Raw genomic sequence first — 12264 nt, forward strand, 5'->3', positions numbered from 1 at the left:
CATAATGGCTGACATTATTTGTGGAAATTAAAGATTTCTAAATTCCCTAATTTCACCTCAAAGAGACCCAAAGTTACACACCAAGTTGCTAAAAATTTGACAGGATGACTTTTGAAGAGAACACATTGTGCAAGATCTCTATTTACATGTTTTCAACTCTTTGTAAATTGCCCCAGCACAAAGACCAAGTAGCTATATCTTACCCCTTGGGATTGATCTCTGAGGGACATCCTCCAGTGTTTTAACTGGTCTGGGTACTATAGGAGATGGTTGCACCGGTTTTCTCAGCATGGTGATGTCGTATGCTGTCTGGTCTTTCTCCCCTCCCTCCTCATCGTAATTAATAAAGTTCTCTCTCATGTCATCTTCCGGATCCACTGCAAAAGCCAGAGCGTTCTTCTTGTCCTCCGTTCGTTTATAGACGATGAACAGAAGTAAAAGGACTGTAACCAAAGGAGAGAAAATCATTTATTTTGTACCAGTCTTACCGGGGGGGGGGGGGGGGGGGTTTGACTACCGGCTAACGGATGCTGTCATAATTGTTCAGGATATAAGCAGGACTGATAATACACAACTATCATAGATTTCTGTCTTTTAGTGCTTTGGTGCCTATCAATAGAACTGGCATGCGAACCTGTTAGGGCGCTTTGGTGCCTATCAATAGTACTGGTATGTGAACCTGTTAGGGCGCTTTGGTTCCTATCGACAGAACTGGCATGTGAACCTGTTAGGGCGCTTTGGTGCCTATCAGCAGAACTGGCATGTGAACCTGTTAGGGCAATTTGGTTCCTATCAACAGAACTGGCATGTGAACCTGTTAGGGCGCTTTGGTGCCTATCAACAGAACTGGCATGGGAACCTATTAGGGCGCTTTGGTTCCTATCGACAGAACTGACATTTGAACCTGTTAGGGCGCTTTGGTGCCTATCAGCAGAACTGGCATGTGAACCTGTTAGGGCACTTTGGTTCCTATCAACAGAACTGGCATGTGAACCTGTTAGGGCACTTTGGTGCCTATCAACAGAACTGGCATGGGAACCTATTAGGGCGCTTTGGTTCCTTTCGACAGAACTGGCATGTGAACCTGTTAGGGCGCTTTGGTGCCTATCAGCAGAACTGGCATGTGAACCTGTTAGGGCACTTTGGTTCCTATCAACAGAACTGGCATGTGAACCTGTTAGGGCACTTTGGTGCCTATCAACAGAACTGGCATGGGAACCTATTAGGGCGCTTTGGTTCCTATCGACAGAACTGGCATGTGAACCTGTTAGGGCGCTTTGGTTCCTATCAACGAAAATTTGCACCTGTAAGACCCTTGATGACTTCTACCAACAATGCCTCGATACAAAATTCCATGACAAGGAAATCACCATGCCTATTTCCGGGGTATTTAGCCCTAAATTTGAGCAATCTGAGGCATCGCTAGAAGTTTCCAATGGTACTTTTCCCAAAGGTTCTGATTCTCTTTATTTTTTCAAAGTTTTCTTCTCTTATAAAACTGAGACATAATTAGCCATAGTAAACCACACCAGTGCAAAGTACTAAGCTTAGGCCAATATAGACTGTCATACGACAACGCTGTAGGTCTGAGCGTCCACTGCTTGTTTTCCTTCCCTCCTATTTTCACGAGGAACATACTTCTTCAAGGTATTAGACAGCAACTTGTTGACCTCGTTAATAAATGCAACAAGTTAAGTTCAACTTTACAATCTACTCTCTGTTAAATCTAATTGTGAGTGAACCTGAGCCGATTAAACCCAAATCAACTGAAGATGAAATGGTTTGCAAAACGATGGATTCAAAGCTGCCAAACTTACGGAGTAACAGCAGCAAACAAGCCACGATAGGGATGATTCCTCCGGCTCTGATCGTCAGGAAGACCGCCTCACTCTTCAAGTCGCAATCTTTTCCAGTGAAGTCCTTCGGACACATGCATTCATAGTCGTCAAACTTGTCCATACACTTCGCACCGTTCTGGCATGGATTGCTGCTGCAGTCCTGTGCGTCCACACAGGCATCGTCCAATAAGGTATACCCCATGGCACATCTATCGATAGAAACAGCAGAGAGTCCATCAAAAAATTATTAGCAGAATAATATTCTTACAAGGAAGAATCTGCAAAATGTATTATCATAAAGCCTAAGGTTTTGACAATGTTTCTGCCAGAAGCAGTGGTTTATATAAGTGGGGATGGTTAAACTGGTTTCTAGGTTATTTTACTCTCATTACTTTTTTTTAATGCACTCTTAAAATGTTATCCATAATATGCCACAATTAACTAGAAGTTAAATAATGGTCACACCTGGTCAAATTTCAAACACCTATTTTACCTACCTTCCACTCTCAAATCATTTCCACAATCCATATATTTGTCTGATTTTAACATTCATCGACGTCTACATATACTTTGCTTGGTCAGACTCCTCTGGGACACTCGTACTGAGAACTCTTAGAAACGTTCGTATGTTAACATTTGGGGCAGATGTGCAGAACAGCTTAAATAATATTGACGGGACAATAAATCATGTTAAAAATTAGTGTTTACACGGGTCCAAAAATCGGGAACCGGGTACCCGAGGGCCGTTACCCGTCGGGTATCCGGGTACCCGGAAAAAATTTGTTTACCCTCGTGTATCACGATTTTCAAGAAATTACATATTGGATGCTGTAATAAATGCATTATATTCTCTACTGACAATGTTTTCATGTTCAAATACGTAGGTGTAAGATAAGGTATAAAACCTCCCTAAATAATTTCTATTTGCTTCTGTTTCTTTCATTAACTTGTTAATAAATTAATTATTTAATTATAATTAGCATTACTACTAACATCGCACTGCCGCCGCTGCTTATGTTAGCTCGTGCACGTCTATTGTATCAAACCATATAAATATCCAATTTAGCTCTTAAACAGTTTTAATACTACTACTATCTACTATGCAGGCCCAGGGTTCGCATTAGCCGCGAGATTGCGCGATTCGCGCAATTTGATCGCATTTGGAATAAACGATTAGTAAAAAGCCACTTGCGATTACTATTTTTTAGTTATCCCGTCTATAATCCATAAACATCGCGTAAAATTCATTGTCAGCGTTTCCTTCTTTGAAATAAACGAATGAATAAATAATAATTTCTTCCACATGATAGCCTAACACCACACTAAGTCAATGAGAAATCTAGTTAAGCCTAACCATCTATTTATTTGCTGGAGTTGTGACGCAGTTATAAGACATCCATGGAATACTTTCGTTATTGCTGTTACGTTCGACCACATGGTTGCCTAACACCACACTAAGTCAATGGGGGTAGTCTAGCCTAGCCATCTGTTTATTAGCTGAAATTGTGACGCAGTTATAAGATATCTATGGAAAGCTTTCGTTATTGCTGTTATCTTCGAACACATGGTAGCCTAACAACACACTAAGTCAATGGGAAATCAGCCTAACCATCGGTTTGCAATTTTTTTTTTAAACAATCACACTGCGTATGATTCGGGTAATAAATTAGGAACCGGGTAGTATCGCGTCGAGCTCGTTATTGCTGTTATCTTCGACCACATTGTAGCGTTACACCACACTAAGTCAATGGGAAATCTGCCTAACCGTCGGTTTGTCATTTTTTTTTTTTTTTTTTAAATCACACTTTGCTTAGGATTCGGGTAATAAATTAGGAACCGGGTAGTATCACGTCGGGCGGGTACCCGGGTACCCGGATAACCCGTGCAAACACTATTAAAAATATCCGCCATTTACAGATTCTCAGTTAGTTTGCGCTACTGTCTGATGGAGTAAACAGATTGACCATACCTGACCATTTCTTTGTCTTTCTAGCATATTCAGGGACTAGTGCTCACAATTGACCTTACAAGTAAAGGTTACATATCATAATAATGGATGGTGGTGGGGGGTGAAGGGGGCGGGGGTGGGCGGGGTTCTCTGTCCGATCCTCACTGTCAATCACAGTTGCAATCAATTTATTTCTTAAATAGTTCAAAGACTTATTTTATGGGCACATGTAGATTAAGCAAGGACTGTGTGTACAATTTTCTACAAATTCAAAGTTCTCTAAAATGTTTGAAATAACTGGAGAGGATTGGACTTTTTTAAGAGAAATCGCTATTTTTACCTGCATTCAAAAGCCCTCCAGATGTCGAAACAAACTAATGGGGCAATACACATACTACTGCCCGGGCAGGGTTCGGTAGGACATCCCTCGTTTACATTGACCGCCATAGGACTGGCAAACTCGCTCGTTTCAGTCACTCCGAGGTAATTGTCTCCGATCCTTGGATCTTTCATGCAACCTGTCAGGATGCAAAAGCAGAAAGATTTAGAATAAGATGATGACAATAGGGCAGTGTTTAGAATATTCTAACATAGGCACAGCAGAAGGGCGATTTCATTAAAGCAAGACCGCCAAGGTTAATCTAACAATTAACAGAGAGGTTACTCTAACAATGAACAAAGAGGTTACTCTAACAATGAACAAAGAGGTTACTCTAACAATGAACAAAGAGGTTACTCTAACAATGAACAAAGAGGTTACTCTAACAATGAACAAAGAGGTTACTCTAACAATGAACAAAGAGGTTACTCTAACCATGAACAAAGAGGTTACTCTAACAATGAACTAAGAGGTTACTCTAACAACAAACTAAGAGGTTACTCTAACAACGAACAAAGAGGTTACTCTTACAACGAAAAAAGAGGTTACTCTAATGAACAAAGAGGTTACTCTAATGAACGAAGAGGTTACTCTAACAACGAACAAAGAGGTTACTTTAACAACAAACAAAGAGGTTACTCTAACAACGAACAAAGAGGTAACTTTAACAACGAACAAAGAGGTTACTCTAACAACGAACAAAGAGGTTACTTTAACAACGAACAAAGAGGTTACTCTAACGACGAACTAAGAGGTTACTTTAACAACGAACAAAGCGGTTACTCTAACGACGAACAAAGAGGTTACTTTAACAATGAACAAACAGGTTAGGTTACCCTAGCAATGAATATTTCAACTAAAACTCACCCACAAAATCACTGGAAACTGTCACTCCGTATAGGAGTTCAGCCCCCACCACCAGATTGTCTCGATCAACTTGCAAAACACGGAAAGAGCTGTCACGATTCTCTGCCTGGCGGACACCGCCCCCGCCATCTACCTTGATCTGGATGTAGTTGTCATAGCGATAGAAGAATATGCTGTGCCATTCTCCGTTGTCAAGGGGATATTTATCCAAGGTGACCGATATTGTGTTATCACCAAGATGCCAAGAAGACATCAGGTAGCCATCTTGAAGCTGCATGAATCAAAAGTAAGGATTCAAAATCTGACGGATATGTAATCAAAAACTGTTTCAATATCGCAACAAATAGCGAGCAATGGCATCGCCTTCATTCTGTTTCTCTTCTTGAAAAACAACACACCTTGAAAAGAGGACCCAGTCTTATTTTAGAGAAAATGCAAGAACCATGGTAATGTAAGTGAAGGCGATGTGTGACAGGGGGTGGCCGATTGAGGGTGTTGGGGGGGGTGGGGGCATGGATAGTGGTACAACAGATATTTACCTGCATGGTTACATGCTCAAATGTATTTGCATTAGTTATCTGCCAGACCCGTCCAGTCTGTTGTCTAGTTCTAATCATAATCTTATAACTGGATTCTCTGTCCGGTAAAGGAAGGTTTGTCTTCAGCTGGTATGTGACATAACTGCTGTCCAAGAAGTCGTAAGCATCCAGTTCTGCAAATGAAACAAATAACAAGATAACAAACTACTAAGAGAGAGAGAGAGATAGAAAGTTGTTATGTGATCCTATATCACTATTAACCAGTCTGTGAAGACAGCTATCTTCAAACTTGTCTAGTTTCTATGATTAAATCAATTTTGTCCAAGTGACTTTGGACATAAAGCAGAGTGCATAGGTAGAGAGATCTGATGATATTTCTGGGTCTATCTGTAATCGTTCGTAGAATGATACGAAAATGAGAGCCTAGAAGGTATTTGCAAAATGATGAAGAAAAGAGGGCATGAAAGATCATTCTCTTCCGTTAAGATTGCTGCTTGTAGATTTCATGAAGTTATTACAGGATAAATTAAATATGAAGGTATGACTGACATAAAGGCTCTTTGAAATACCAAGGAAGGAGTCAAATGTCTAACTTCCGATGGTTGTGTGACTTTCTGGTTTATGTCCCCGCAGCCAATAGGATATGGTCAAAGCTGTTGATGTGTACAGCAACAAATTTAATTAGGCTTTCTTTCTCCTTAAAAGACTTACTTCACTTCAGAAAGAGGCATTTCAATAATGGAAATAGCTGGTCTGACTTGATAAACTGGACAGCAAACTTTCACTAAATAATTCATGCTTCATCATCATTTATGACTAGCTAGCAATACTGAGTTTGGTCATGACTAGCTAGCAATACTGAGTTTGGTCGTGACTAGCTAGCAATACTGACTTTTGGTCATGACTAGCTAGCAATACTGAGTTTGGTCATGACTAGCTAGCAATACTGAGTTTGGTCGTGACTAGCTAGCAATACTGAGTTTGGTCGTGACTAGCTAGCAATACTGACTTTTGGTCATGACTAGCTACCAATACTGACTTTTGGTCATGACTAGCTACCAATACTGAGTTTTGGTCACAAACCTTGGTCGCAGCCGTCACCAAACCAGCCAGGATTACAGATGCAGACAGCACCAGAGAAGTCTGCATCACAGACACCGTTGATACAGGGAGGTCTCAAGGCATCACAATGTTTGTCTGCGTCCGGACATCCTGGCTGGCTGCCGGAGGACGCTTCATCCACATCGTAGAGATCATATAGAGTACTGTCCTGATCAACATTTCGAATGCAGCCGTTGAATCCATCCACCGAATCCAAGCCCAGGGTTTGCGGATACTCTAAATTTGGATTCACACCTCCCAGCTGCAACGGTTTATTGGCGTGGAAGACTCTGTAGGTAAAAATATAATGCAAGGAATTGTCATCAGGGCACTCGTAGTAACATTACAATCCACAGAGATGGATGGTGTGAAGAGAAGTATTATTTACAGCCAACCAAAGGAAAAACTCGAGATGATAACAGACCAGCATCACTGATGGATCTACCAAACTGAATATTATGCACAAAATATGGAACATTAAACAATGAAACGGATGTACATAAATGTAGCAAAAAATTGTATGACTACAGATATGGTTATCAGTAAATGATCTTGTGGACAGTTTTGTGACTGCAACACTAATATAGTTTATAGTGTCTGTTATTTGCTTGCAAGGAAGCGTCCAAAGATGCTATGTGCAGGTAAAAGTTTGCATGAGGATTACATATATTCTGTGAATAAACAGCTCTTGGCATTTTAGGAACGGTCTTTTAGGGCATAACTCACGTTTCGTCTCCTGGTAGCGTTGCGCTGGCCTTACATAAATCAGAGTTTGAAAATACGCTGGTTGTGTGATTCTCAAAGACGGAAGCCGATGCACAGTCATCGATCACAAGTTCAACATCCTGTGGAGGGAAAAAAAAACAACAATGAATAAGCCTACCTACTGATAAAAAAAAAATAGTTGTTGTGTTAATTACTAAGCAGTCTGTAAACCAACATGTTAGCCTACTTTTTATCAAAAAAGCAAAATGACAAGAAAGGATACAAACCATTCTAGCTACAGAAACAGACATGGGGGAAAGTAGAAAGAAAGCCCAATGAACTTTGATTCTGGTAAGATGGAAAACGCCAAGACTTAATAGCTTACAAAATAATAAACAGGAAATATTACAGTCGTGATGGCAATCCAAGCAGATTGTAGGTTTGTAATATACGATACAAGTAAGTTTAATGGCACAACATATTTTAGGCTGTGGACAGGAAAGTTTATCCAGTTTATCCAAAACTGAAATAGATCGGGGGGGGGGGGGGGGTCATTCAACATAGTTAAAAAAAAAAGAAGAAAAATAGAAAAAACTGGTTTGACTATTTCCTTTCAAAGCAGTGTTTCAAATTTATGGTTAGATAATTTATTGAGATTTATTGCTTGAGATGGATATCACCTTAAACTCAGCAATTATTTTTGTACAGTTTGTACCACAAGACTAGGAAGAATAAATGTTGCATTCATAAAATATGGGTTACACAAAAATGGTAATAACTTACAAGTCCATTTCTAAAGATGTCTACTTTATGCCATTTGCCATCATTTAGAGCACCATTGTTGGTAACCTCCATAGTGAGGTCCCCAGCACCTAAGTCCATTCTGAGGAGGGGTTTGCCTGCCCTAAGCTGCAGGAGGATGTAATCCTGTGGGCCTAACTTTGAGGTGGGTCCATTATATAATATCAGTCCAGAGGACTCCCTGGTAATGAACTCCACACTGGTTCGTGTCTCGCTGCACATCTCAAGGGTGGGAAGGATGGCGTAATCGTCACCCCCAAAGGAACGAGTGGTGCCTTGGCAGTCGGGCCCTGTGAAGCCCTCTTCACATTTACATCTGTGGGAGTGAACGCAAAAACTTTGAGTTTAAAGATTATGTCAACCTTAGTCCATGAAACATTCATCAAAGAAAATGGCAGAGTTCAACACAGTCAAAAAGAATCTTCATGGACAGCTATGGTGGCATGTTATTTTGGACTGAAAATTTTGAAACTATAAATTACTCTTAGGGGCACATGAATTTACTGACTTTGTTCTTTAAGTGGGGCTGTATCCCACTTGATAATACTTCACAAGAAACACTTAATATTTAAAGAGCCTCACTTTTCGATTCAAGCATGATCTTCAGAGAGAAACTAATAGTTCTCAATGGAACATCATTGATGTTAGCCTATTAACAGCCACATCCACTGAAAATGTGAGATATGTTTCTCCAGCCTATGTTATAGCAATACACCTATATGAACTAACTGTTTGCACGTTTTCAATATTTGACACATAAAATAAATGACAGGCAACTGAAGAGAAAAAGGATGGAAGTAAAATCCTCTTCAGTAACGGTACAATAATTTGCTTAAATATGCATTTCTTACAGGATATCACTGCAAAAAAGCTAAAAAAAGAGCATAGTTTTTCTGTCCTTACTTGGGACCTGAAAACGTATCCTCGCAGGTGCCACCATTATGACAGTAGTGACCTATGCACGTTCCCACATCGCCATCCCTGGCGGCACAGCCGCAGAACGGTGAAATGAAGGCGTTGATGCCGACCATCGATGCCTCGACCGAATTTATGACCACTGGATCGGGGTCGATCGTCAAGACGTTGGAACAATCTGCCTCGCATTCTGCAGAACCGCATTCATCGATATAGATGGCTTCTACGGTGACGCCTGTAAGGGTAGACTCGATCTGACAAAAACGGACAAAACAGGAGCGAAGTTTAATTCAAATATTGCATTTCACATGATAGAACACATCTCGGTATGTACAGAAGATATTACCCATGGATAGTTAACTAAACTATATTACTACACAATAGCACAGGGAGACTGAATTTATCCAGACTTCTGTAATAGACCGGGCTTCTTGTGACTCACCAAGGCGATCTTACTTTCCGCGTCGCCGTTGAGCCTCTCGGCCGAGTAGTAAGGAGATCCGTGAGCGGAATATCGTACATCGACGGTGTTTTCCATGTCGGGCACCGGTAAGACTGTGAAGATATCAATGTTTTCCTCTTTAGCTCCTGTGATAGTCGACAGGAGTTTCAAGAGTTTTTCCATCGCACTCGGACCTCCCATAGGGGTGATGAATTCCTCGGGTGTTATCCCCGACAGCCTCAGGGAGCCGGATTTAAAGACTGCCTCCCGAGGGACCTCTTTGACGGTGATGACGATGGTGCTGGTGACATCATCGTATTTGCCACCGTCAGACACCAACACATCCAGAGTGTACGGACCACCGGTATCGGTAGCGGGGGTACCGGCTGCAATCTCCACCAGACCGGTGTCTACATCAACCTATGACAAGAAATCATAAACAGACGTTGTGTAATCAGTGATGTTAACAGCAGATTGGAATTATATAGTAGATACCTTCTGGGTTTTTTCTCCCCTTCATCTCTTTTATTAACTACCAACAATTATACAACTGCATAAATTCCTCAAACCGAATACAAACATCGCATGAAAATTGTTATGTACTGATTAGATAAAGCAGCTACGAGTGTCAGACCAAGTTACATATCACAACATAGACCCCACAAAGCAGCAACACATACTGTATCAAATAACATTAAATATGTAACGTTAAAACATGGCTCCATTACAGCTACATTATACTATACATCACAGCATATCAAAACATACTTTATAAAACAATGGATTCATGATGCAAGGCAAAGTTTCTGCTAGCTTAGTGCAACTTCCTCTACCATCAACATATCTTTCCATCTTATTTTGGACGAAAACCAACAAACAAATGAAACTTGTACATCACACTAAAGGATAAAAATATAGCAGAGCGGAGATCAGAAAGATCATTGCTACGACTTCAAACGAACATTGTTGCTTCCAAGCATTGTGAAAATACTGTACAACAATATACGGTCGACATACAAGAAAAGCAACATCAAAGGAGACAAGCAAATTATGTCGGGGCAGTCTCAAATTCTCTAGTGTCTTGAGATAATAATAATTATAATAATAATATTAGAATTTGAAAACCGCTTTTATCCAGTTGTGGAAGTGCGAACAATAGGAACACTTAGCATATGTTGTACGCTTGAATGAAGCACCCTGCTAGGGCTGTATTCTTGGAGAAGCTCTTGTAGCTAAACCATTGCTTGCATTGAACACAAGGACAAGAATTTTATAATTGATTCTGTCCACAATTCTAAGCCAGTGAAGATCTTTAAGAATTGGTGTTAAATGTTGGTATCTCTCACGGCAAAAGAATCAAGAACCAACAAACTGGTGAGGTTAACTTACATTTATATACTGGCTCTCTCCACTCATAACAGTGTAGGTCTTATCCTCCAGGATATCTAGGTCGTTCACTCCCACGAATCCGATGCCAATGTTAGGAACGGCACCTGAGAAATAATTTAAAGACAGAGTTAATCAAAACGTGAATGGCAATATCAAGATCTTGGGATGGATTTTGTTAATTTGACTAAAAAGAGGATATAAAAAGAAGAGTAAAAGTCAGTAAATAGGTTGACTTTTTAACCTTTAACACTATTAAAATTCGGTCACAAATTTATGGAATTTTCACACAACCTTCTGAGTAACACCTCAGAGTATGAAAGATTGCAAGTGATGATCTAAGAATTTTTCTATATTTTTCTCATAAATGACCGATTCCAGTAAAACAAACAAAATCTAGCGCCAAAATGGAACGTTTCAACAACTTGGAACATTGCTCCATTTTATTTTTTTTCAGATGATTCTAATAACTAGTTAGGCTAATGAACCTGCAATGTTACAGGATCATCGAGTCTAATATTAGTTCTCAAATATTTTACCGAATCGAAATAGAGAGCGGCTGCATCAAATATCATTGTAGGCTAGTGTGAAGAACTCTTGTCCCATTTTCTTTCAACTGCTGTTTTATGTTTTCTTGATTTTTTTTTTAACCTCTGTATAAATAATAACAATGTAAGAAGGAATTGTTTGCTGACTTTTTCATTTTGAACCAAATTTAATAGAGTTTCATTCTCATCAAGTAAGTGTCAACAAGTTTATTGTCTCTGAACTCATAACTTCAATATGACAAATTTAAATGGTAAATATTGCACTTAGATGGTTCATTATCATCCAATTTACTGTAGTTCTTAATTTCATATTATTTTCTAAAATATGTGGTAACACAGAATTTCATACTTTTTCAAAAAATTATGCAAACTGCGACAAGTCTGCCAATTATCAACAATTCTCATTCTTCCAAGTTTCCCTTCAAAGAGGTCTTTTTAACAACAGGGTAACTAGTGGTTTGTATCTCGGATTGTACAAAATAAATTAGGGAACAACAATGAAAGTGTTTCATGCCTCCATCTTACTGGATAGATGTCCAACATGAGTTCATCTCACAGGTAACATAATAACTCAAATCCCTTAAATGATAAATAAAGTTCAACCAAACCATCCGAGGGAAGTCACTTCCTACAAACAAAAGCATGCAAAGAAGACTCATATCTAGGTATGGATTAGGATAACATACATATAAAGAATAGAAAATTAGGTTAGGCTGTACTGTTAGAGTCACTGTTAGAGTCAACATGAGGGGTTACTGAATAGGCAGCTTAAGGGGTTACTGAATATGCAGCATG

At 39.7% G+C, this 12264-nt stretch overlaps 1 protein-coding gene across 3 annotated transcripts in view; it reads right to left on the minus strand.

The window, feature by feature from the left end:
• LOC139965564 (neural-cadherin-like) overlaps positions 1-12264 on the minus strand; it is a 54890-nt gene that overhangs the window by 2350 nt on the left and 40276 nt on the right. For all 3 annotated transcript variants that reach the window (XM_071968060.1, XM_071968061.1, XM_071968059.1), the window contains 11 exons: positions 10925-11028; positions 9536-9955; positions 9082-9347; positions 8161-8494; positions 7399-7517; positions 6655-6962; positions 5572-5744; positions 5033-5303; positions 4127-4304; positions 1818-2047; positions 204-443 (listed from right to left, as the gene is read on the minus strand). In XM_071968060.1, coding sequence (XP_071824161.1) covers positions 204-443; positions 1818-2047; positions 4127-4304; positions 5033-5303; positions 5572-5744; positions 6655-6962; positions 7399-7517; positions 8161-8494; positions 9082-9347; positions 9536-9955; positions 10925-11028 — 2643 coding nt within the window. The remainder of the gene's footprint in view (positions 1-203; positions 444-1817; positions 2048-4126; positions 4305-5032; positions 5304-5571; positions 5745-6654; positions 6963-7398; positions 7518-8160; positions 8495-9081; positions 9348-9535; positions 9956-10924; positions 11029-12264) is intronic.

Source organism: Apostichopus japonicus, chromosome 3 (genome assembly GCF_037975245.1).
Source record: "Apostichopus japonicus isolate 1M-3 chromosome 3, ASM3797524v1, whole genome shotgun sequence".
Taxonomy (NCBI): Eukaryota; Metazoa; Echinodermata; class Holothuroidea; order Aspidochirotida; family Stichopodidae; genus Apostichopus; species Apostichopus japonicus.